Genomic DNA, 25115 nt, shown 5'->3' with positions numbered 1-25115 from the left:
GCTCCTCAGGCTCGGCCGTGTCCCCTCGCCACGAGGACTCAGCCGACACACCGGCAGTGAGCCCGCTCAGGTGGAGCGATCCCTCGGGATGGGGCGGAGGTTCAGGGGCTGTCCCCTACATCGTCCCGGTGCGTAATTTGGGAAATCACTTTGGGAATGGTTAAAGCGGCGCCCGTTGGAGGGCAGAGGAGACGCGCAGGCCGGTCTGCGCTCCGCTTGTGACGGGCGGTGCGGGCAGAGCCGCTGCAGGGGTGGGGCCTGTCCCCCGCCCGGGCCCCGGGAGCGAGCGCGGGTATTGCGGGGGATCTGCGGGCTGGGGGGTTGCGAGGGGGCTCCGGGGGGGCTGTTCCGGCTCGCCGTGCTGCTCCGCAGCTGGGAAAAGTGCTTCTTCTCCCGCCCGTTCCCGCCCGGCCTGTTCTGTTCCAAAACGCGAAGGGCGCAGAGGAGAGGAGGGGGACAGCCCGGGGCAGCCCCTGGCGCGGCGGGGGGACGCGCTGTCCGGAGCCCCCCGAGCCGCTCGGTGCCGCCCGGTCTGCGGCGCGGGAGCCAGCGGTAACTTCCCCGCAGGCACAGGGCGGCCCCGCGGAGCGGGACGCGGTGAGAACCGGCGCGGGGGCGGGCGGGGGGCGGGCGGGGGCGGGGGCAGGGAGGGGGCGCGGCCGCTCGCCCCGCCGCCCCCCGCCGCCCCCCGCCGCGGCCGCCACTTCCCGCGGGCGTCGCTCGGCGGCGGGCGCTGCCTCCGCAGGAAGCGGCCCCGCGCCCGCCCCTCCGCGCCCGGCGACGGGCACATGCACTGTGCGGCGCGGCGGCGGGATGGCTCCGGCTCCGCTCCCGGCCCCGGCCCCGGCGGCAGGCGCTGAGCCGCGGCCCCCCGCGCTGCTGCCGCTGCTGCTGCCGCTGCTGCCGCTGCTGCTGCCCGGCCGAGCCGCCGGCCTGGAGGTGCAGCGCAAGTTCCTCTCGCCCACCCTCACCAACAACTTTGCGCTGGACGGCCCCGGCTCCCGCGTTTACCTGGCGGCCGTCAACCGGCTGTTCCAGCTGTCGGGGGGCGAGCTGGCGCTGGAGGCGGAGGCGGCGGTGGGGCCGGTGCTGGACAGCCCGCTGTGCCACGCACCGCAGCTGCCGCAGGCCTCCTGTGAGCACCCCAGGGTGCTCACCAACAACTACAACAAGATCCTGCAGCCCGACCCGGAGCAGGGCGTCCTCGTCGTCTGCGGCTCCATCTACCAGGGCCTCTGCCAGCTGCGCAGCATGGCAAACATCTCGGCAGTGGCCGTGCGCTTCCCGCCGGGCGGGAGCGACTCGGTCACCGTCTTCCCTAGCATGCTGAACGTCGCGGCCAACCACCCCAACGCCTCCACCGTGGGGCTGGTGCTGCGCCGCGGCGGCGGTGGCGGGGCGCGGCTGCTGGTGGCCGCCACCTACACTGGCTTCGGCAGCCCCTTCTTCCCCCGCAACCACAGCCTGGAGGACCACCGCTTCGAGAACACGCCCGAGATCGCTATCCGTGCCCTCAACGCCCGCGGCGACCTGGCCAAGCTTTTCACCTTCGACATCAACCCCTCCGACGACAACATCCTCAAGATCAAGGCGGGCGACAAGGCGCGGCACAAGCTCAGCTTCGTCCGCGCCTTCTTGCAGCACGGGGCCGCGCCGCCCGCCCGCCGCCCGTACGCCTACCTGGCGCTCAACAGCGAGGCCAACGCGGGCGACAAGGAGAGCCCGGCGCACAGCCTGCTGGCCCGCATCTGCCTGGGCGAGCCGGCCGAGGCCACCCTCAACGGCAGCGGCGAGACCAAGAAGCTGACCGAGTCCTACATCCAGCTGGGGCTGCGCTGCGGCGGCGCCGCCGACGCCTTCACCCGCCTCGTCTCCGTCTTCCCGGCGCGGGCAGCCTGGCGCAGCCCCGCCGCTGCCCGCGGCCCGGCCCCGGCCCCGCCGCCCCCCGAGGAGCTGCTCTTCGGCGTCTTCGAGCGGGCCGGAGCCGGCGGCGGCCGGGGGCGGCCGCAGTCCGCGCTCTGCGTCTTCCGCTTCGCCGAGATCGAGGAGACCATCCGGGCCGCCCGCAACTCCTGCTTCGTCAGCCCGGCCGCCGGCATGGTTACCGTGCTGGACAGCGTGGTGCAGGGCACCGGCCCGGCCTGCGAGAAGAGAAATATACAGGTACGGCGGGCGGCGGGCACCTGCCGGGGCGAGGGGGCGAGGGGCGCGGGGAGCCGGCAGCCGGCGGCGGACAGCGGCCCCATCCCGTTGTGTCCCGTCCCGTGGCCGCTGCTGTCGCCGCCTCTCCCGAGCTGGAGCGAATCCCCCGCTTCCCCCGGGCGGGCGGCTGAGCCTCGCAGCCCGCTGCCCTCCCTGCTCTCCCCAGAGACCCCCCCGCCTGCTCGGGGACAGCATCGTTCCCCTCACCTGGTCGCCGGTGCCCCGCTTCTCGTGGGTGCCCGTGGGCATCGCCAGCCCCATGTCCCGGCCCGCGAGCCCTGCCAGGGACGGCACGCAGGCAGCCTCGGCTCCCCGCGTTCGTGGCAGAAGTTTGCCATTGTCACAGTTTGTTACCGAGTGGCCGTAAATGTTAGCGCGAGACAGAGTCGCCTGTTTCCCTTTTCTCTAAAAGTATGCGATGCTTGGGAAAAAAGAGAGGGGAAAGGGCTGCTTTAACGCTGCATTTTTTCCTTCCTCTGGGACGAGTGCACAGCTCGGCTCCATCAAAGATTGTGAAAACATCTGTTTGATTTCAGAGGCGAGATAGAGCATTTGGGCTTGGGCTTCCCTGTGCAATGCCAGTGGCAAAGAGAGAAAGGTTTCCCATGGTAACCGGAGTGTTTAGTGTGGCATCTCCACTCTGTGGTAAAATATGTAGTCTTAATGCACTTGGTTCATAGACCTACTCTAGCAAAGTTGAACAGTTTTTCCCTGGTGGCAAAGTACAGGCTGCCTGGCAGCCAGCAAATCTAGTAGCTGGCGCTAATTCCACAAAGACCGGGTGTGTTAAACACTGGGAGCTCAGTCCTGACATCTTGGCATGGTCACGGCTCTCAGAGGACTCACTGGGAGTCAGGAATCCTATTTAGGGGATGTGAAGGCACCCGTAGCTCCCGTTGGCTGTGGCTGATGCTCAGCATCCCTGCGGAGCAGCCCCTCAGCCCCGGCGGGATCGAGCTGTCTCTGCCAAGGCGGGTCAAGCAGCAGCATCGGGCTGGGGCTGCTGGAGGCGCTTGGGAAGTGAGCAAACTGCCTGGCCATAATTGAAACATCGTGGCAGAAGCACCCATCACCCTTGAGCTTCCCCAGGACTGCTGTGGAGATACAGCTTTTTCTAACTTCTGTTCAGCAAAGAAAATAATCATGACTATCACCACTCTGCCGATGTTGAAAGTATCAAGTGCTGTATCCAGTAAGGTATTTAGACAGATAATTAATGAGTGACTCAAAGGAGACTGTGCACAGATGAGATTTCACTCCATCTTTGGTCCTGGCTTGTCACACTGCTCGTGTGTAATGAGTGTTCCTGGTAGCACCTTCCTCTCCAAGCACTACCTGGGTAGGCAGGGAGGGCAAACAGGAGCCTCTTGTCACTGGTGCCATAAAGGATGCTGTGTTCTTGAAGGGATGAGCAACAGGAGATGAGGGTCGGTGGATTGAGCTAAAATAACTGGGCACTGCCAAGCCATTGGCAGTCAGTGGGAGCCCTCCGTGCTTGCAACCGTGGCAAAACCCGGCTGCAAGGCAATTTGTTCATGTGGAGACAGCAGAAAGAGCAGTGGTGATAAAAGATGGGTGGGGAGATTGGGTTCTAGTACCAACTGATATTGCTACTGTGTCACTGGCCTTGAACCAGTCATAGAACCCGAGGTACCTCAGTTTCCCACGTACTCCTGTATTTATTGTTATTCAGAAATCCAACTCGTGTAGCGTCAGATTGCGTTTGTAAAGCTGCTTTGAGATCCTTTGATGTCAAGTACAGCAGGATATAAATGAAGCATAACATTAATATTCGTTCATGCCTAATATTTCTACACTTCCCACTTATTTGAAGCATATTCCTCTAAAATCGCTGATCGAGCCTGCTGGGAAGCCATCCTGCTAGTCAGGAGAGCCTTTTTTTTTTTTTTTTGCCTTTTCCTTAATTGTTAGAATTGCCAACAAGTTAACAAGCTGTTTTTATTTTTAAGTCCCAGAGTGGCAGTATCAAGAGAAGAGTTGTAATAGTGTGTTTCTTTGTGCTGCAAAAACCTAACATCAGTTTCCACCTTCAAGACAGTGAAATACTCTGATACGTTTTGTGTCCCAGATGTGGAAAGGCAGCAGGAAAATGTATTAAAGCAGCAGCTGGTCTGGCAGAGCAGATCAGTATCTGTCCTCCCATTGTGAGCTCCACTTCTCCTCCTCTTAGTGGGTTTCCAGTTTTCCCATTGCCTGTGCATCACTGATAGGGGCTCTGGTGTTAGTAAGCGTGGCTTGTTAGCTCTTCCTGAGGACCAAATCTTGGGTTTTAATCACCTTTTGGAAGAAAAAACCCCCTGATATTGGCCTGATTAATTCCAAGAGTGTGTTCAGTTGAAGTAGTCAGTTGTTACAAGTCTGGACCAGGGGCTGTTAGGTGTAATGCAGTGTGAAAGGAAAATCATTGACCCCTTGTGTGCTCTCCAGTCTAATTGAATGCTCCTCTCAGCAGCGCTTGCTTTGACTCAGCCAGGCAGCTCCAGCCCTCACCCACCAGTGAGGGGTTTTGGGAGTGGGCCCTCCACATGCCAGCCATCCCTGGCAGTCCCATGGCATTTCTGCTCAGAGCTGGCTGATGTGGGGCAGGGCTTCTCCCCCTCAGTGCAGTGCTGTGGGGCCTGAGGGACTGGCACAGAACGAGGGGCTTTGTCCCTGTGCAGTCGACGTGGTGGCAGCGCTTGTTTGGCTCCCACTGTGGCCATGTGGGATTGGCCACGCAGGGGCTGTGGAAGGTGGATGAGGCAGGTGGATCTGCCAGCTGCCCTGCATGCCCCGGGCTGGGCAAGGGAGCCTCCAGCTCGGCCTGGAAACAGCCCCTGTCTTCATGGAAATGCTTACTTGCAATTAAGCACATGCTTAACAGCTTTGTGTCAGACGAGGAGAAAATGTGCAGAGGAGGATGGTCTAGGTCAGGAGTGGGGGCTGTTGGTTCTTCTCAATGAGGGCTGCTGAAAAGTCACGTACCAAGGAGATGAATTCACAGTGGCAGCTCAGGGAAGGAGGATGTGTGAGGGAAGGATTTAGGTTGGTTGGCTTCTTGCACCGACAGTGAGTGGGTGAGCTCTAGGATTGCTTCCCCTCAACAGAAATAGTTTTTTATAATGAATTTCGTGTCAAATGCAGCTAAATTGGAATACTTGCATGGAATCGCTGAGGTGTTTTGCCCACTCAAAGCCCATGTGGAATTTGGACTCGAGCCCCCAGAAGGGAAGAGGAGTAGGAGCTCTGTGGAGCAAACTGCCTGTAACAGCATTTGCAGCAGTGTGCTGACAGAGCTTATCAAATTCTTGGGACACTGCGTGGGTTTATAGCTCCTATTTGAGCTGCTCTACCCCGGGAGGATCATGGCCCAGTGGGTTTGGAGGTTATGCTGGCTGCATGGCTGGAGTGTGACACAGCTGTGGGGTGCTGAAGACATCCCACACAGACATTTCATAAGAAAACAAAGCAGGCAAGAGCCCATCCCCAGCTTCCGGCTGGCTCGAGAGCAGGGGACATGCCAGGAGTGTCCCCCTCTGTGCCACTGAAAACAAAGCTCTGCCTGGCTGTTCCTCTGGTCACGCTGCATCACAGCTATGTCCCAGTGCAGCAAAGCCCCCACAGTGTCCTCTTGCCACTGCTCCATCTCTCAGTGGGTATTTTGGCAGGGGACACGGCCAGGCACCTTTGTGTGCACATTTTGCTGTGATGAACACGCTTATTTGAGGAAAAGCTGAACTGGAAACCCCATCCCCTGCTCACAGCTGCACCAAACTCAGGGTCTTCTGTGGGTTCTGCATGAGCCCCAGGGTCTCCTAAAAACTCCTGGAGAGGTACAGAAAGCAGATATAGTCATTAGGCCTAGATTTGCTGGCCAGGGAACAACATCTCTCTTGGGAAATATTTTGGGGCCTGCAACTTGAAAAAGGCTGAAAATCCAGTTTGTTTCCTCTGCTGAAAACTGTAGGCATAGTGGCATGGGATAATGAAATGTTTCAGCATTAATTCTCAAGTTTCTGGCTCTTGTGGCTTTGTGTCAGATCCTGCATGGTCACTGAACACCGTGTTTGGGGGTATAATGATGAGATACCCACCAGTGAGCTGTACTGTAATGGGCTGTTAAATAAAATGAACTCCTTGGGTAGACTATATAAACAATCTCTGTATATGTGTGTGCCTGGGCATGGAAATGTGGTTTAAAACCAGTCAGAAAATGTTCCCAAAGAAAAAAATCTCATATACACGTGGGAATATGACAAAGCATCTACTTACTGTCCAAATATACTGTGGCATCTCCATGGGATTGTGTTTTATAGGAGCTGAGTTACTTTGAAGTGCTGGTTTATACTAATTTAGAAATTCCAAACATGAAACTAAATGTGCTCTAACCCTACATCTACTCAAATAAATCCAGAGGATTAGCCACAGAAAGGAAACTGGGAATTTACACTTAATTTCTTCATTAAAAATGAGGCAGGAGCTCTTGTAGCAAGCCTAATTTCTGTGTTTTGCAGTGCAGGCTGTTTAGAGTTGCTGGCAGCACCCCAAGGTGTCGCTGCCCAGGTGCTGCAGAGCTGTTCCATGGCTGTCACCATGGATGTGGTGTTACAGATGGTGGGAGGTTGGTGTCCCTCCAGCTGCCCTGCTGGGCTGGGAGCGAGGGGTCAGGCTGCCTGTGGGGCCCAGGATCCCTGTGGTTTAAGCCACAGAGTGAGCTTTGCCTGGCTTTGGACCCAGACCAGAGCACTGTCTACCTGCTGTGTCTCCCACCTGGACAGTTGTGGTCAGCTGCTGGTTCGGTTTCCTTGGGAATTGGTGTGAAAGCACAACCTGCTGCTGCAGCCCAGGTGCACACAGGCAGCTCTGTGAGCACCATCCTTCCCGGGAAGGCAGGCTCAGCCCTGCGGGCTGCCCGTGCCCGGGGGCTCTCCCACTGCCAGGGCTGGCGTGGCCCCCGTGCTCCGTGCCAGGGCAGCCTCCTGAGGAGCAGGTCCGTGCCCCCGAGCTGAAGGTGGGTGGTGGGAATGCTTTCCTGGGGGCCCCAGGGCTCATCCCTGCTTTGCATCTCAAGCTCAAACAGGTCCCAAACTGCAAAGAGAAATTCGGTCAAAGTGGCAAAAGTTTCTGTGCCTGGAAAGGGGAAGTTGTGCTGCTTTAGGGAACAGAAACTGGCGCCTGATTGTGGCACGGTGCCTGCCTGCTCTGGGAGCCCAGTGCTGCTGGCTGGGCAGGCCGAGTGTTTGCCAGTCCCTCGGCAGACAGGGGGTCACAGGCAGGCTGCTGGTTTCTGGAGAGCTCTGCCAACAGCTGGCTGTACACACCTGGTAATTCCTGGTACCTGGATGCTCAGACTAGGCTTGATCCTTTGAGCCCATCCTGTAATAAATAACAGTTTAGGTGGAAAGCAGGAAAAGGGTCGTTTTGGTTAAAGCCAAGGGTTTTCCAGGGAAGTGTTTGACTGCCACATGTGAGCGCGAGCCCACGCCCCAGGAGCCGCAGTGGATGCAGGCTCAGCTGCAGGGTCTCGGGGATGGAAATGAGGGGATTTGCCATCTCTTTTCTGACGTTTCAAAGTTTCATTTACAGTGAAGAGAAGTGAATAAGGCACCGTGGGATGTGTATGGATGCCCAGGGATGCTGTAGAAACACCTTACTACATCTTGTAAGTCCCAACAGGTGTCTGTTCAGTGGCACTGCTGGGACACTCTGATGTCCTCTCCCAGCAAGGGGCTGGAAACACAGTAAGCCCGAATTTAATTTAATGCAAGCACCAGGCAAGCTGGAACCTGCAGTGGTTGGAAACAATGTTCTAACCACCTGAGTGCCACCACACATTACCTGTGGCACCTGAGTGCCACCACATGCCACCCACGGCCCCTGAGTGCCACCTCACATTACCTGTGGCAGCGTGGCCGTGCCTCCCTGCCAGGCTCGTGCACGGCACGTGCCAGGGTGGAGCGTGGCTGCCAGCAGCTCCCAGCTGCAGGGGCTGAGCCCCTCAGCTGCACCAGGGAGGAGGGATGGATGGGGCAGGTGGCTGCTAGCCTGTGCTGGGAATGGGATAGGTGAGGGGTGGGACTGCTCCTCTGTACAGGCATGGGCTGGATGGGGGCTGGCATTCCCGACTGGAGGAAGAAAAATGGCTCCAGGGGTGGGTGACTGTTGCTTGGTGGCGTTGTCCCCAGTGCCCTGTCCCAGGGCAGTGTTTTGACAGCCCCATGTGCCTGAGGTCCCTTTGGCATGGTGAGCCCTGGGTACAGGGCAGCTCCTGAGTTGGGGCAGCATTGTTGTGCTCGTTTCAGGGGGAGAGGTGGGTGCTCAGGTGCCCCGATGGATGTCCCTGCTCAGAAGAGTGGCAGTGTCAGGATTTGAATTGAGGTCCCAAGTGTTTCTGTGTGACTGTCCCCAGCAGACATCCCTGGGGCTGCAGTGTGGCAGGGGATCAACAGCAATGTCTGCAGGAGGGATCTGCTTTGCTATTGCTTTTTTTGGTTTGGTTGGGTGTTTTTGGTTGTGAGTTTTGCTTTTTGTGTTCTTTTTGGGTTTGATTCCTGTGGGGTTGGTAAGGAAATGATTTTAAGCTGTTGTTTTCAAGTTGGGCTGTAACACCCTGCAGCAGGTGGAGGAGGTGGCAGACTGTCTACGGCACCTCTCACTTCGAGAGGCCAGTAGGATTTATTGACTTTTTGAGCAGAGGGAGCAGTACTTATTCCTAACATCTGGAGAGCAGCTCTGCTGGCTGCTGCTGCTCTGACAGAGCGAGGCTGCAGGGGCGTGGGATGACTGGTGCCTGGGAAAGCCCAGACCAAGCCGGGCCAGATGAGCCCTTGTCAGGTGTGGTGTGCTGGTGAGCAGGGTGGGCAGCAAAGCCCACCATGATCTTGCCTTGGTACCTGCTGAGTGTCAGCAGGGCTTGTCCAGCACAGAGAGCACGCTGGCTCCTCAGGCAAGCGTTTGGCAGCTGGGACTAGGATGTCTCCAGGGAGTGGGGATGTGCTGGCTGTGGCATCCTGCAGCCACAGGGATGGCACATGGTCTGATCTGCCCTTGCTGATTGCTGTGCCTTCCTCTCCTGTTTATCAGACCTGTGCATAAGCACAGCCTTGCAAGGTGGGACAAGAGGCCCCTCAGCCTGGGCTTTTTCTCCAGTGGACAACATGATAGGGGTTAACTTGGCTAGTTAAGCTGTTTTCCATGTTAGGAGGCTCGTTCTGCTGTGCCCCTCTGAAGGCAGCATGGCCAGAGCCACAATCAGGGGTTTGCTGCCGTGCTCCCAAGGGTGCTGCTGTGGGAGCTGTGGAGCTCTGGTGGGGTGGTTGAGCCCAGGCACAAACCCCAGTGAAAGTCCCAGTGTCCAGTGAAGCTGCAGGCTCACGTTTGCATCTGCAGCCCTGGAACCCAGCTGATGCTGTGCCAGCTCCTGGGACAACGCTGCCTATTTTGGGCCTGAACCATTGGAGGGCTGTTGCTGTTAGAAGATGTCTGCAGGTTAGGCATTCTAAGTGGAACTGGAATACAAATCTTTCAATTCTAACCCAGAAGCAAAATTGCCTGAAAGTCTGGATTTTGAAAACATGTACATCTATTATTTTAAGGAAATCTGGAGCTTACCTTTCCATTTCTGTCTCATCTCTGTTTGAGGTATTTTGCTGCTGTGTACAGCTCCCTTCTGGAGCAGGAGCCCATTGGTTATTTGGTTTTCATCCACTGTCTGCTGCCAACATCCAGCAGGCTGTGAGCTGCTTGTGGCCCCTGCCGTCTCTGGTGGGTCACCTAAATAAAAGGAGCTATTGGAAACCTGGCACGTTCATGAAAATAGCTGTGTGTGGAGTGATCATTTTAGGAAGGGAAATTTTGCAGCGTGATGACAGCACTCGATGAAGAGGGGAGAGGTGAAAGATGAGGAGGTTTAGCCAAAGTTTGGCTTGCGAGTCCCTGTCATCCTTCAGTTTGTCTCATAGACCTAGACATTGGTTCAGAGGCATCAGGACTGGTTGTGTGTGGTTTCCCAAGGCTGGGAACTGCCTTGCACAGGACAGGGGCTCACGTTGGGCTTTTGGCAATCGGTGTAGCGTGTCATTAAATGGGGAGGAAACGGGGGCAAAATGTCTGTTTGAAGGGACAGAAATCAGTGTCTGGGGAGCAGATACAGGTGATGTCTGGTTTGATGTGTACGCGACTCTGAACCAGGTAAAGGCTAAAGGACTGGGGTGGGTGCTCCTCGTTATCCCTCCTGGGTGTCCCAGCCTGGACCCTGCTCTGGTCAGCGTGGTGGCAGCCTTGCTGCTGGGCTGTCTGGAGCCACAACTCAGCTACACTCACCTGAGCTGCTGGGAAAAGATGTCAGGTTTTGGGAGGAGCTGGGGTTGCAATGTTATGTCTCTGGAATCTCCTAACTGTAGTGCCATTTCCTGCTGGGATTTGGTATCACAGCAAGCTCAGTGGGTCTCTCCAAAAAGCTTTGGAAACAGCAGCTTCTACAAATCTTGAAGTCAAAATATAAAATGATAGAGAAAAGGAAAGCCTTACATGCTTTAACCAAATCAGAGCAGTGCTCAGTTGCTGAATCCAGTAGGACCAGCACTGCAGCACAGCATTGCTTCTCAGAGGCAGGTTTTACTTAGGATGTATAAGAGAAGGGTAGAGTTCTGCTCATTATCTTAGGGCTTAATTGATTCAGCAGAACTAATGAGGAAAATACAGGAAAACATTTACTATAAACTGTTGCTAAATGAAATAGATTTGAACTGACACATGCAAAAGACCAGTTGTGCTAGGTAAGAAGCTGTTACTTTAATGGATGCTTTTTTCAGCCCTGGCTTGCACAGATGTGCCTTCAGAGCACTTTGAGCATGTGAAGTGCTAAGTGTTAGTACTAGCAGTAATAAAATAGTAACGACCAAAGATCGAGGAGACAAACTCATGGTTCATCAGGGACTCTTCCCTGTGGAAGAGAGTTTGAATGGTCTGAGGCTGGTTACTGAGGCCAAAGCTTAATGTAAATGAGAAACACAGGTTGAGTGGTGGAGGGCTAACAAGGAATGAACAGCTAAGAAACTACAGCCTAAATAAACCAAGCATCTTACTCTGAGCAGTTTCAGTGGGGGAGGTGTCTCTTGGGCTTCTGAGCAGAAGTGGGTGTCCTTGAGATGGGGCACACTCGGCTGATCTGCTCAGCCCCCTGTCCCCAGGGAGGGGGAAGAGGAGCTGAGTTTCCAAGAGGGGTGAATTTAAAGGACATACAAGCTCTTGCTGCTCAAACATGTGCTGTTCTGACTGTGACAACCCCTCTGGAGCCTTTTTGTTAATCCCTCTACTTGCCCGTTCCTGGTGGATTTGATTGTATAATCTGAAGTATTGTATTTAATGCAGGATGAAGGCTAACATAATAAGCTTGACCAGTCTTCCTGGCGGCATGAAGGATGTGCAATTTTAGTTTAAAAAGTGCTTCTTTTTCATGTTTCTCCACTTTGAGCAGCTCCCCATGCTGTTGCGTGTGCTGTTTCAGTGCCCTGCTGGGGAAGCACTGGTGGGTGCCAGACCCTGGATTTGTGTGGAGCAGGGAGGGGGGACCCACGCTGGGCTGCCAGGGCTGGGAAGGCTGTTTTGGGGGAGGGCTGTGCAGGTCCTGCCAGGCACCTGTCTGCATTGCCTTCAGCTTTCTTTTCCAGCTGGGGTCAGCATGATGGGGCTGGGGCTGATGGGGTGATGGTGGCCATGAGCTGGGCCAGTTGTGGCTGGAGGAGGGAGCAGAGCAGATTTAGAGGGGGTCACGCTGTCAGCTGCAGGCATCCAACTTTGGTGCTGCTGCTGGAGCTGAGGCTGGAGCCTCTGAGGACTCAGAGCAGCAGATGGTTGGATGGCAATGGGGACCTGTGGTTGCTCAAGCTGTTGTCAGGCTTTGGCCTCACTGTAGCAGGCTGGCTGTGCCTGCAGCCCAGCAGTGCCCTGATCCTGTCCCAGTCTCTGTGTCCTCTGCTGAGGTGGGCTCTGGCAGGCAGCAGCCAGAGTACGTGCTGTCTGCCCAGGGCTGCCACTGCCAGAGCAGCAGATGGAACTGGGGCTTTGCCCTCTGAGATGATCTGGGATGCTGAGAGCCTCTTCCAGGGCTCACACTCTCACACCTCTGGTGGTTTGAGGTCTGTGGCTGCAGTGCAGGTGAGCCTAGCTGCTGCTGCTGGGGTGCAGTGCTTTGGCCTGACCCAGCTGTGCCTTTCCTCAGCCATCAGTCCTGTGCTTGCTGTGTCCTGCCTCCTAGCAGTCCCCTGTGCCCTGTCCCCTTCCTTACCTCACTGTGTCCTGCCTCCTAGCAGTCCCCTGTGCCCTGTCCCCTTCCTTACCTCACTGTGTCCTGCCTCCTAGCAGTCCCCTGTGCCCTGTCCCCTTCCTTACTGCAGCCACAGTCCCATGTGAGGCTGCCAAGAGTGAAATTTAGGAGCTGGCAGGAAAGAAGAGTTTGGAGTCAAGAGGAGAGAGAGGGAAGAATGAGTTTTCTAAGAGTGGTAGCTCCTGCAGGCACAAGGTCTGGGCGGCTGCTGGGAGCAGAGGGATGTTGGGATAGACCATTACTGGTGTCACATTAGTGACTCACAAAGCATCCCAGCCCAGGGCTGGCACTGTGCAAACGGACAAAACACAGCAAAACCCCCACCTCCTCACTGGAGGAGCTTGTCTAAGCAAACAGTGAAACCAGAGTGCAAGTCTCACTTTAAGCCTTTTTTTGGTTTTTTAAGAATGTCTGCTGTGCTGCGTGGATACTGCACTGTTGGTAATTCTTGAGAAAAATTGTCCAGATTCATTTTGCCAGAGATTTTCAGCCTGAGTGCCTTGACTGGCCACAAGTGCACATTGATTTGCCTCCTGTTGCCTAAAAAATATGATGGGAAGTCTGAGGAGCTCTGTGCTAATGCCTGCCCTTGAGCAGCACTGCAGCTGGAGGCTGCTTACATCTCAAGTGCCTCAACAGTGGAGTCCTCTTCTGAGGATGACATTTTCCTCCAGGCATCCCAAAAAGCCTGGTTTTGACAGGTCTGGTTGCGACACTGCAGCAGATAAACGAGTGATTGTGTGTACAAACTGCTGGGGGACGGGGAGCTCGGGGGAATGCTGGGGGTGTGTGGTTGGTCTGGGCTCTGCCCAACACAGAGCAGGGCTTGTACTCTCCCTTAGCATAAAGCAGCCAGGCTGGCTTGGCATCACTGGCTGTGTCCATTCTCCTATGCAATATTTCCCCACTGGTTTTTAGCCTGTCCCTACTGTTCAGTGCAAGTCTGTGTCCTGCTATTCTCTTCAGACAGTATCCTAATTATTCTGAATATTCTCTCTGCAGTCAGAAATTTCCCTGAGTCATACCTAAATGTTAATAAAAGCCTAATGGTTTATGTTAAGGAAGGCAAGAGATAAAACTAGAGCCCTTTTATCACAGCCTTTAATGGCCTGAAAATGTCAGTTGTGTGGGAGCAGCTGCCAAATTTTGAGCCTATGAAGATGATGGCTAAGTCCTACAAATCAACAAGTTTGGAGCGGATTATCCGATGCTGGCTGTGTCATTTTCCCAGGACTCCAGGCATGCTGGAAGCCAACACTTTAATCCTCTCTGATATGAAGGCTGAAAGGGGCCGGGCTCCCCTTCTCGCTCCGGAGCTCTGGAGCTGCTGCAGCGCAGCCAGCATGGCCTCGTGGAGGGCAGGGGCTCTGGGCCGCAGCTTCTGAGTCACAAATTAGCTCCAGCTTTGCTTGAGAACTATTTTTAAGGTCACAAACACAGGATGCAGAAATCAGCGCATTTCATGGTTTTCCTGAGAGCTGCCTCACCACTCCTCTTCCTCCTTCTGTTTCCAGCAGACTTCCTTCCCGAAGGGACATCCTGCATGCCCAGGGCTGGGGAGCTGTAATGGAAATTCTGGGAAATTGCTTTTTATGCTCCTTATGGGCCTGGGATAAAGAGCTGAATTCACACTGTGAGGACAGCTGAACTCTTGAGCTCTGATGTGGCTGGAAATCTTTTATCTCTGTCCCATTTTGTTTCTGCAATCACACTCAGGGGTTAATCTGAGTAACCATCCTCTTAGCTGTGGCCCCTTGATTTGAATTCATTTGCATCACTTGTGAAGTTTGCAGCAATAGCACAAATTGCAGCGTGCAGGGGCACAGCAGTGTCCCCTGTCCTGGCAGGGCTGGGGCTGACAGAGCTGCTCAGCTGGTGCTGGCCTGGCTGTGCCCAGCTTCGCCCTCATCAGAGACTCTTCATCAGCGACAGAGTGGCAGAGTCAAACATCTTGTGGGCAGGAGGTTTTGATCTGGAGTCAGTTCTGTGAGTTACTGAGTACCCAGAGCGTGTCAAAGAAAAATAGAGGCAATACAGTAAATGCCCAAGGGGTGTTTTAAAATGCAGATTACAGAAAGAGATTGGTTTTGGAAGAAAACATTTATTCTTTTCCCACTTCAGGATAGGGCAGCTTGATTTAAGAAGGAGTGAGATTTAACCCCTTACACTTGTAGATGGCCTTCTATTGCATTCATCCAGCACAATTCCCCAGCTGTGGTGACTGCCTGGTGCCTGCACAAGGAGGTGACTTGGCTGTATCCTGTTTACTGTAACGTGATGGAGTTAGCTGTCCTCTTGGTGCTGTGGGGTATGGGCAGCAGCAGCACAGCATGTCATCCCTTCTTTGGACCCGGGAGAGGGAAATAACATATGTCTCCTTCCCATCCGTCTGTTGGAAGATCTGATGTCATTTGAAGAAAGGTGTTTCAGAGGAAGGATGTGTGCAGCCAGAATAAAGCTTAGCCCGGGTTAGAATAGTTACATCCTGTTTACTGTGGAAAACACTTTGCACTGATATGAGCTCTGAAATACATGATTTATAAGCAGGCAGGCGCTGCAGATAAGGGACTTCCCGTGATTTTGGCCACCTGTGAGAAGAAAGGGCCATGTCTTTCAGGCTGGCCGGCAGTGATGCTGGTCCCAGCTCCTGCACCGCTGCCATAGAGAGGAGGTGCTGAGCGTCCCTTGGGGTCCCAGGTGGCCGGAGATGCCTCTGTGCCTCAGTTTCCCTGCAGGAAAGAGCCTTGTAAACTTCAGGTGGTGATATTCTTAAAGAGTAATGAAGAAGAGCTAATCATCCCTAAGACAAGTAAATAACCCCAAGTGAATTTCTAAATAGCTGTTTGTGAGGGGAAGGAATTATTAAATCAGAAACATGAATGGCTTGCCATGTCCTCTGTATAATATGAGAAAAGTTGTGTGGTCCAGTTACAGAGAAAACATAGACATTTGGGCTGTAATTTTACTTTTTACTAGAATGAGATGCAGTGAAACTGCAAAATGCATTTAGCATTGCATCCACAAACTTGATCCTTTTGTCTTGGTCCCCTAAGAACAGAGCTGCAGCTTTGAACGTGCTGCCCCATTTGGCACTCGTCTGAGCAGAGGAAGTTTTTCACATCAGGCTTTGTTACTCCATGTCTGGCCACGGGGTCTGGTGGGACACAGGGGACCAAGGTCAGGGTGTTTTTTTGGAGAAGACCCAGCCTGTCTCCAGTGCACCGTGGCTGTGCTAGCCCAGCAGCAGACACGAGCCCTGGATGTGTCTGCAGCAGCACGGTCCCTGTGCTGGGGGTACGTGCTCTTGGGCAGGGGCTGCTGCGGGGTGTGGCTGCTCTGCTACCCAAGCTGTTTGCTGAACAGCTGCTACAACACACCCAGCTCCTGGTGAGATGGCACCACAGCTCCTGGCGAGGATTGCTGCTGTGCTCTCCCATGCAAGGGAGAGCAGTGGGCAGTGCCATGCCTGCAGTCCCCATGCTGGCTGCTCCCTGCACCACTCGTGGCCATGACAGGGATGTCACCAACCCCCTGTGGGCATCTGTCTGGGGCTTTGTTTCTTCTGCTGGTGCGGGGGCACCATCCCTTGCTTAGGCATACAAAACCCCACCACTTTGCATTCCATTTGGATTTTAGCATGTTTCTTCCCCACTTCTCCCCAGGAATGTCTTGCTGTGGTGTGGCACCAACCCAAGACACGGTGGTGGCTTGGGGGCAGGTCTGCATGAGGCAAGAGTTGCACCCCAAAGTGGGATGACCCTGCAGAGAGACCCTGCCCAGTCTCACCCTCCTATTGCAAAGCCTAAAGATTTGCTTAATCTTCTGAACTGTCTGGAGAGAGGAGAGAGCCAAAGCTTTAGCTTGGTTCCATTAATGAAATAGTGATGATGACTAGGGAATTAGCATCCAGGCCCTAGTGTAGCCCGTGGAGGAAGGACTGTGGTGGTCACCTTCTACCTGGTGGAAACTGCATTCCCATTCCCTGACAGATACAGCCTCAAATCCCTGCATTTATTCTGCTTAAATTCAGACTTCTGTCAGCTTCTGTGGCAGTGCTATCTGCCTTATGACTGGATTCAGAAAGGCATAAATATGCTTTGTCCTTGGGGTGTGGGATGCAACCCTGCAGGCATCTCTTGCTGGAATTTTGTACAGGCACTTCCCACAACTGGGGCTTGGACTGTGCACGGGTGGCCTGGGATACCTGCTGCTTCTGGAGTGCCAGCCCTGCCCGGGAGTGTGACAGCGGGGTGACAGCGTGCCCTGGGCTACACCTGGGGTGACACTGTGGATGACATGGTAATGGCCCTTGAAACGTGCTCTTCATTTGAAGGGCTCCAGCTGCACCTGCTGCAGCTCAGAAAAGCTGCTGCAGGAGTGACTGCAGGTGAATTGTTGGCAGTGAGACTGTTGTGATGTTCAGGTGCTGTCGAATCCATCCAAGCTGTCTGAGCAGAAATTACATGAGAATATCAGAGGGTTTGGAGTGAGGGGATCATAAATCTTGGGTGCATCTTGGCAGGGTAGTAGGAATATGAGGCATCAGTTCCACTTGCAAATGTTGCTGTCATGCAGCAAATGCACTAATTAATTTAACACAGGAGAGTCAAGTCTGTTGTCTTGCTTTGGGCCAAACAAGTCAAATGCCTGCTCATAGACACAGGTCAATGACAAATCCTTAACCACTGCCTTTGCCCCTTGGCACCTGGCAGTGAGTCCACGTGGGAGCCCCTCTATCAGCCTCGTGCCCACGGGCCAGCCCTTGCAGGCCAGCTCAGCAGCCGGGGCCAGTTGTGTTTTCCTGCTCCTGGCTCAGCAGTGAGGGGCTCTGGGGCTCTGGGAAGTCTGTCCCCCTGCTGAGGGGTGGCAAGGGCGCACGCGGGTGCTCGTGCCGCTGCTGACGTTGGTGTCTCTCCCCAGCTGCAGCCGGAGCAGCTGGACTGCGGAGCCGCGCACCTGCAGCACCCGCTGGCCATCGTGAACCCCGTCACAGCCACCCCCGTCTTCACCTACAGCGGCCTGACCGCCGTGGCCGTGGCCAGCGTCAACAACTACACCGTGGTGTTCCTGGGCACGGCCAGTGGAGGACTCCTGAAGGCAAGTGGGGCCCAGAGCTGGGCGCAGGGTGGGTGCCGGGGCTCCCCTTCCAGCACCTCTGCTCTGCCCAGAGCATGGCATCTGCTGTCTCCTGGGCTTGAGCACCTGCTTCCTTCAGGCAATGAAGAAGTGGTTGGGTACTGCCATAGCCTGGGCAGGGACACATGCTGCCTGATGACTGGTGGCTGTTAATCACTGCTCAGGGCTGCCATGTGAGCAGGATGCTTTTGATAAACCCTAAGCTGAAAATGCTATTGTGCAGCATTGAATTAGAAATTAATTTTATTAGACTATTTTATTAATTATATGAATATAATTTTAAAACAATACTATTATATACACAACATAATCTAACTTTAATTACAATATTTTGTCATTATTTTAATTGTTGAAGTTATTAAAATTATTAAAAGCTCTTCTAATAAATTCTCCCTCTGAGGTACTGGCTTTTGAAGACTCCATGTAGGCAGGGGAATCACAAGAGATTCTTCACAGCTGAATCCAAAGCAGGTGTGAACCCATGGTGGAGTCTGTTCTAAATAACATGTAAGAGGTGACGCAGGGTGATGCAACGCCCCAGCTCTGCAGCCAGGACACAAGGCCAAGCTCTCAGTAGCCTTAGTGCTTGAAGTTTGCCAGAGAAAGTTTTGATTTACCAGACAGCAGTCTGGTAAACTGCCAGTATCAAAAGTCCATAGAGAAGAAGAGGAAAATGCCTGGAGCAGAGACAGCTGATACCTGCTTTATCTCTGCCTGGGGGGACTGATGCATAATGTGGGATACTGGATCAAAATACTTGGGTAGAAGAAAACTTACGCAGTTTCTTCCCTTGCATCTCAATGCTGCTGGCAGAAATGTGGGAACAATCACACGGAGGCTCCCTGCTTTGATTGTTGCCCACAGGGGCAGGTAGTTTGTGAGGGTGGGAGGGAGCTGGCAGTGGGCCAGGCACAGAGGGCTGGGGGGCACATGCCACACGCAGAGCAGCCTGTTCACACGGCATTAACAGCTCTGCTCCATTATCATCTGCAGAGAGCAGCCTTATCTGCACTGCCTCCATTAGGGAGAGGCTCCTGCCTACCCTGTGCTGGGATAATTTGCTCAGATAGCTGTAATCTAATTCCACAACACAGCTGCATAACCAGAAGCCCTTCTACCTTTGGGGCTCCTTGCTCTTTGGCACGGGACACGAGGTACTTTGTGTGAGCAAATCATTCAGATTTGTTGCCTGAGAAAAGACAGCAGAGGGGCAGACATAGTGCTTGCCCAGCTCCTGCCAGCAGCAGTTAGGCTACCAGGGGCATGTATGGCCAATTAAAGCAATTCTGGCATTTGGTGAGGCCCAATCTAGCCCAATCGTGAGAGGGCTGGGGCACAGCTGGGGCAAGACGTGCCAGGGTGCAGTGCCCTCCAGGGCAGGGGTGGGAGGGACGGGTCTGTCCTGATGTGTGCAGGTGTGGAAGTGCAGTGTGGAAGCAGGTGAGTGCTGTGGTGGCGTTACCCAGCGCAGTCCGTGTCCTCCAGCCCAGCCTGCTCCCCTGCTGCACCAGGACTGGCGGTCGCTGCTTCTCTGTGCTGCTGTGGGGGCTCTGCCCCAGAGCCTGCAGCCCCTGGAATCCAGGGAATTGCCTGTGTGAAGAGGGTGTAGGGTGAACATGCCAGGAGGCAGAGGGAGCCAGGCACAGGTGTCTGTAACCAGCCACGTGGAGCACATCTCAGCACAGAGGGAGAGAGGAGCCAGTGGGGAACGTCAGGGCTCAGTTCATGGATTTCTTGGGTGATCCCAGGGAAATAATTTAGCTTCTGGCCAGCCAGCTTTTAAAATGGACACTGTGATAGTACCCTTTTTCTGCATAGCTCTCTGTGCTGTTTCTTAGCAGAGAGAAGCCTGAGCCTGTGCTGTCATACTGGGGTGTGTCAGTGCTGCTCCAGTGTAAGAATTAATTAACCTATGTTAATTAATTAATCCACATTTAGAGAACAGAGGCACACTTGGTCATTACAATTATTGCCTTCCCTTGCTAGTAAGGAGGCCGGAATTTTCCTCACTCCCTTTCTGTTTTAAGCTGAAAAGTGACTGTCACGAGAAATTGTGTAGCCCCATTGTTATTTCCTCTCAGCAATGCCACATTTAATTTACTGAATTTTCAAGTCAAATGCCAAGACATTCAGAGAACTGAAAGGCAGGCTGATGCTGTGCAGCCTCCTCCATCACTGCCAGCACTTGGGCTGGTGATTCATGAGGAAAGGTAGGACTTGGCACTCTCGTGGCAGCTGCCGTGGTCTTCTGGAGTCAGCAGGGATAGAAGCTTCTTCTGGCTGGCAGTGACAACACTTATTTTTCACATATGCAGGGAGCAGGAGATGCCATGCTGTACAGCCCTGTTGCTGATTTTCACTGTTTTTCATTAAGTTGTGGAAACTCAATGTTCTCTGTACAGAATATATGTATGTGATGAGGCCTGAAGGCTGGTGCAGTCACCAGCATGAGGGTAACACAAAGGCTGCTGTGCCTGCTGGAGCAAGCTGTGCAGGGGTACAGCCTCCCATCAGACCCTTGCCAGAGGCAGCCCTCAGAGGGACAGCGAGGGTCCTGCATCACTGAGCAGGGCTGGGGCTTTCTGGGCTGTGCCATGCCTGCCCAGTGACACAGAGCTGACTTTCCAGGAAAGCTCTGTCTGTGTGTGCAGCCTGCAGAGTGTGCAGAGATTCACAGTGCTCGACAGCTTGGGGCACCACTGAATACCACTCTGGTTTTTATTTATAACCAAGGAGAAATAATCTGCTGCCCTTAGTGTTTGAAAATGGTCTCAGTGAGTGGCGTCTTTTCTTACAGATAAACCTGGACAGCGCAATGAAGGTTATTAGCAGGAGATCCATCTCGGTGGCTTACGGAGAGCCTGTCCATCCCATCATGCAGTTTGACCCTTCTGATTCCACTTACCTCTACCTGATGACCTCTTACCAGGTGAGATCTTCAGTCCTCAACAAAACAGTTCTTGGAGCACAGCACGCATTTGATTTAGCTCAGAGCTGGGAGCAGAAAGGGACAATAAAATTTTCTTTAATGGTGAGAGCCAAGACGTTCAGAGCTTTGGCTGTCACTGGGCTTTCTGGGGAGGTGCCTATCCATTCTCCTGTGCTGGGTGATAACACCATGCAGCCCATCTTATCAGGTCTTTGTGGTGGTCAGGTAAAAAGAAGAGTGAAAGATACTGAAACTGAGTGCACTTGTGGGAGTGCAGAAATAAGCGCGGAAATAAGCAAAGGTTGTTCCTGTACAGAAACCCCAAAATGACAGTACATGGTTTTTAGGGAGGCTTTCAGGAGATCCTACAGACAAAAAGTGCCTGTGAGAAGTGGTCCCTGGGGAGGTTTCTGCTCAGTGCTTGGCAGGAGGGCTCTGCAGAGAGCTGCAGCAGGTACAGACAGGCAGTCCCATCTCCATCAAGTTAACAGAGTAGGAAGATGAGAGCTGAGCGCTCCAGGCACTGAGGGTTTGTCCTGAATTACATTTTAATCTGTCAAAACAGATGCACAACCCCAAATGTTACATGTTGCATTTGTATTTTCCGAGCTCTAATTCCCTGCAGATTGGTCATTATAATTTCACAGACCCTCCCAGGAAGCCTCTTTAGCTGATGGCTCCTCTCATCTCAGCCCCTGGCTGGGCTGTGCCCTCCACTCGGGCTGATCAAACAACTGCTGTGGTGCTCATGGTGCCTCCTCTGGCTGCTTCTTTTCCAATAAATCTGATGAGTTAGTTCCTCTTTGGTGGAGAGAGCACCCTGGGAAGCTCCCCAGGAGCTTGACAGGCTTGGGGTGAGCCCCGCAGGGCTGGGGAGCAGTGAGGGCTGTGGGTGAAGTGGGGCTTCAAGGAGCCTACAGCCTGGAGTGTGCTTGCCTGGTGGGAGCTCAGGGCTCTTGCACCTCGCATGTTCAGTCCCCGCTCTTCCAGACCACTCAGGTTTCCTTCCCAAATGTTTAGAGATCAAAGGAGGAGAGAGCAGAAATCAACACATGCTTTCCCTTCCAACTGCTCCTGCCAAGTGAGTCCCCAGAGGTACTTTGATTTTTTCACAAATCAAGGTTTCTAGAGTGGTGCTGCTTTCTGATCTTTGTGTAAACAGCCAGCGAGTGCTGGGCTGTGACTGGAGAGGAGCTTTCTGCAGGTCTGGGTGAGAGCTTTTCACAGAGAGGGACAAGCTGTAAAGTTATGTCCATCTGACACCTCTGAAAGGTGCAGTGTCACATTCTGTAACCTGGTCTCACATGGCTCCTGCCATGGCACCAGCTGAAAAGGAGCAGCTCAGCCCAGCCTAGCCCAGCTCAGCCCAGCCTAGCCCAGCTCAGCCCAGCCTAGCTCAGCCCAGCCTAGCCCAGCTCAGCTGGCTGCAGACCCTGTGGTTTCCCGAGCCCTAGGGCATCATTCCTGTCTTGGGGCTTGTGGCCCCTGGCTGGACTCCAGCAGGTGGCTTCTTGGGCTCATCCCCATGCCAGGTGGCCATGGCACAGCTCCACCTTCCAAGCCATGCCAGGGGTTGCTCCTGTGGCGGGCTGGGTGAGTTTGCCCCAGGGGAAGGGTGTTGCAGCCCGAGGTGCTGGTGTCCTGTGCCCAGCTGCACGTGGCCGTGCTGCAGCGTCCAGGGCAGGGGGTCCTGGGGGCTGTGCAGTCTGGGGGCTGTGCAGTCTGGGGGGCTGTGCAGCCTGGGGGCTGTGCAGCCTGGGGGGCTGTGCAGCCTGGGGGCTGTGCAGTCTGTGGGGCTGTGCAGCCTGGGGGCTGTGCAGCCTGGGGGGCTGTGCAGTCTGGGGGGCTGTGCAGCCTGGGGGCTGTGCAGTCTGTGGGGCTGTGCAGCCTGGGGGCTGTGCAGCCTGGGGGGCTGTGCAGTCTGTGGGGCTGTGCAGTCTGTGGGGCTGTGCAGCCTGGGGGCTGTGCAGCCTGGGGGGCTGTGCAGTCTGGGGGGCTGTGCAGCCTGGGGGCTGTGCAGTCTGTGGGGCTGTGCAGCCTGGGGGCTGTGCAGTCTGGGGGCTGTGCAGTCTGGGGGCTGCGCAGCCTGGGGGCTGTGCAGCCTGGGGGCTGTGCAGTCTGGGGGCTGTGCAGTCTGTGGGGCTGTGCAGTCTGGGGGCTGTGCAGTCTGGGGGCTGTGCAGTCTGTGGGGCTGTGCAGTCTGGGGGCTGTGCAGTCTGGGGGCTGTGCAGTCTGTGGGGCTGTGCAGTCTGGGGGCTGTGCAGTCTGGGGGCTGTGCAGTCTGGGGGCTGTGCAGCCTGGGGGGCTGTGCAGTCTGGGGGGCTGTGCAGTCTGGGGGCTGTGCAGTCTGGGGGCTGCGCAGCCTGGGGGCTGTGCAGTCTGGGGGCTGTGCAGTCTGTGGGGCTGTGCAGTCTGGGGGCTGTGCAGTCTGGGGGCTGTGCAGTCTGGGGGGCTGTGCAGCCTGGGGGCTGTGCAGCCTGGCAGCACCTGTGGGGCTGTGCAGTCTGTGGGGCTGTGCAGTCTGTGGGGCTGTGCAGTCTGGGGGCTGTGCAGCCTGGGGGCTGTGCAGTCTGGGGGCTGTGCAGTCTGGGGGGCTGTGCAGTCTGTGGGGCTGTGCAGTCTGTGGGCTGTGCAGCCTGGGGGCTGCGCAGCCTGGCAGCAGCTGTGTGTTGTCGTGCAGATGACCCGGGTGAAGGTGGCTGCCTGCAGCCAGTACTCGACGTGCACAGAGTGCCTGGCTGCCGCTGACGCCTACTGCGGGTGGTGCACCATGGAGACCAGGTAGGACCAGCCCTGTCCTGGAGCACGTCACCGTGTCCCTGGGCCCTCAGCCTGGGCTAGAATTTCTGCTGCCTTCTGTATTTCCCCACAGTCACACCACCAACAGTCTTTTTCCATTCCTTACAAAGTACATGCTGTTAGAAACAATTGCATCTGGCCCAAAGGGTTGGGATGCTCTTCAGAGCCAAGACTTCACCATAGCTGCATTGTCATGCCACAGGCAGCTGCCAGTGCAAAGAATCTCTTGCAGGTGTCAAACCATGGGACTGGGAGAACCCACACCCTGTGAAAGTCCATGTTTTGCCCCTGCAAACCTCATCTATCAGTAGAAAACAATCACATGGAAAAGGGGATATTCAAAATTAGATTCCACATTTGCAAACTGAAGATGTCAGACAAAATGTCATCCTCTCCTCCTGAGTTTGGGTTCAGCCCTGGCCTTTTCCTGCTTTCCTCAATCCTGCTGCTCCAATGGTGCTGTGAGAGTACATGTTTTTATCATGGCAAGCAGACACTTAAACCATAGCAGCAAATGTTAAGGCTTAGCTGCATGGATGAAGGAGAAAGATACAGACACAAGATTTTCTCAGGAGCTTCCCTCACAAGAAATTAAATTCAATTCATAATTCATTTTTTATCACCTATTTTAAAACTCATCAACCACGAGCTGTTCCTCTGTTCGTTGCAGGTGTTCTCTGCAGCACGAGTGCACCAACTTCACAGGGGCCAACTTCTGGGCGAGTGTGAGTGAGGGAGTGGAGCAGTGCCCTTCCATGACCATCCTGGAGCCTGAGATCAATATTGACAAAGAGAACCCGGTGCGTTTGCTGCCAGTTCCAAACCAGTCCCCTGCAGGGTCCGTGGAGCCGCTGCCTGCTCCCAGGGCAGTAGCCACCCGAGCTCCTCCCGCGGAGCAGCTCGGCTCCCCGGGCGTGGCTGTGGGTCAGGGGATGCTGAGCTCTGCTGCTGCACCTGGCCGAGGCTCTGGGGGAGCTGGGGGTGACCTGCTGCACCCCGGAGCCTGAGCCAGCTGCGTGCCAAGTCTGGAGGAAAACAGCACCCAGAGCTGAGCCTACGGCAAAAACCACCCAGAGCCGCTGCACCGAACACACAGGGCAGGCTCGCAAAATTTCAAACGCAATCAGCTGCAGACAGCTGAGTCAACTCATTTCCTGGTTTTGTATTGTTGCTATTTTAAAGTATTTTAGTTATATGTTAAAGGTTTTTATCAAAATATTATTTGTTTCAAGACAGACCCTGTCTGTGGGCTTGTTTTGGAGTTGCTTGCCTCTTAAAAGCTTCTAAAATGTTGACTATTTCTAAATATAATTTTCTGTGATAACAGCTGACTTTTTTGTCTAATATAGGCCCTGATAATACAAATAAATGGAACTATCCCGAACTTGAATGGAACAAATATTTCATGTGACTATGGAAACAACATCCACACAGTAGCCAGAGTCGCTGGGGATGATGTAAACCAATTTATTTATTGCAGTTTGCTTCCACACGAGAAATATCCAGCATTTCCTGATGACCAAGGTATGCAGAAGCAAACAAAATGTGTTCCTTCTAACCACTTTTGTGGACATAGCTTTTAATAGGCTTTATTTATTTTTTTTCAGTTGTATGTGCAGTTAACACATACAGGGAAGAAAAGCCTGAAGCTGTGTCTGTTTTACAGGGCATATGACTCTGAAGTGTAGGAATTCCACCCTCTTTACATGAATTGATAGTATT

The 25115-nt window shown here is 54.4% G+C and overlaps 1 protein-coding gene across 2 annotated transcripts in view; it reads left to right on the top strand.

The window, feature by feature from the left end:
* The first annotated feature begins 702 nt into the window (after positions 1-702).
* Positions 703-25115, top strand: part of PLXND1 (plexin D1) — a 69123-nt gene continuing 44710 nt past the window's right edge. For both annotated transcript variants that reach the window (XM_064433181.1, XM_064433180.1), the window contains exons 1-6: positions 703-2163; positions 17450-17626; positions 20463-20594; positions 23275-23375; positions 24064-24193; positions 24743-24917. In XM_064433181.1, the coding sequence (XP_064289251.1) occupies positions 814-2163; positions 17450-17626; positions 20463-20594; positions 23275-23375; positions 24064-24193; positions 24743-24917 (2065 nt within the window). In that variant the 5' untranslated portion in view covers positions 703-813. The remainder of the gene's footprint in view (positions 2164-17449; positions 17627-20462; positions 20595-23274; positions 23376-24063; positions 24194-24742; positions 24918-25115) is intronic.

The sequence above is a fragment of the Passer domesticus genome, chromosome 9 (genome assembly GCF_036417665.1).
Source record: "Passer domesticus isolate bPasDom1 chromosome 9, bPasDom1.hap1, whole genome shotgun sequence".
Taxonomy (NCBI): domain Eukaryota; kingdom Metazoa; phylum Chordata; class Aves; order Passeriformes; family Passeridae; genus Passer; species Passer domesticus.
Note: the sequence above shows the minus strand (reverse complement) of the source record. Positions and strands in the feature narration are given on the sequence as shown.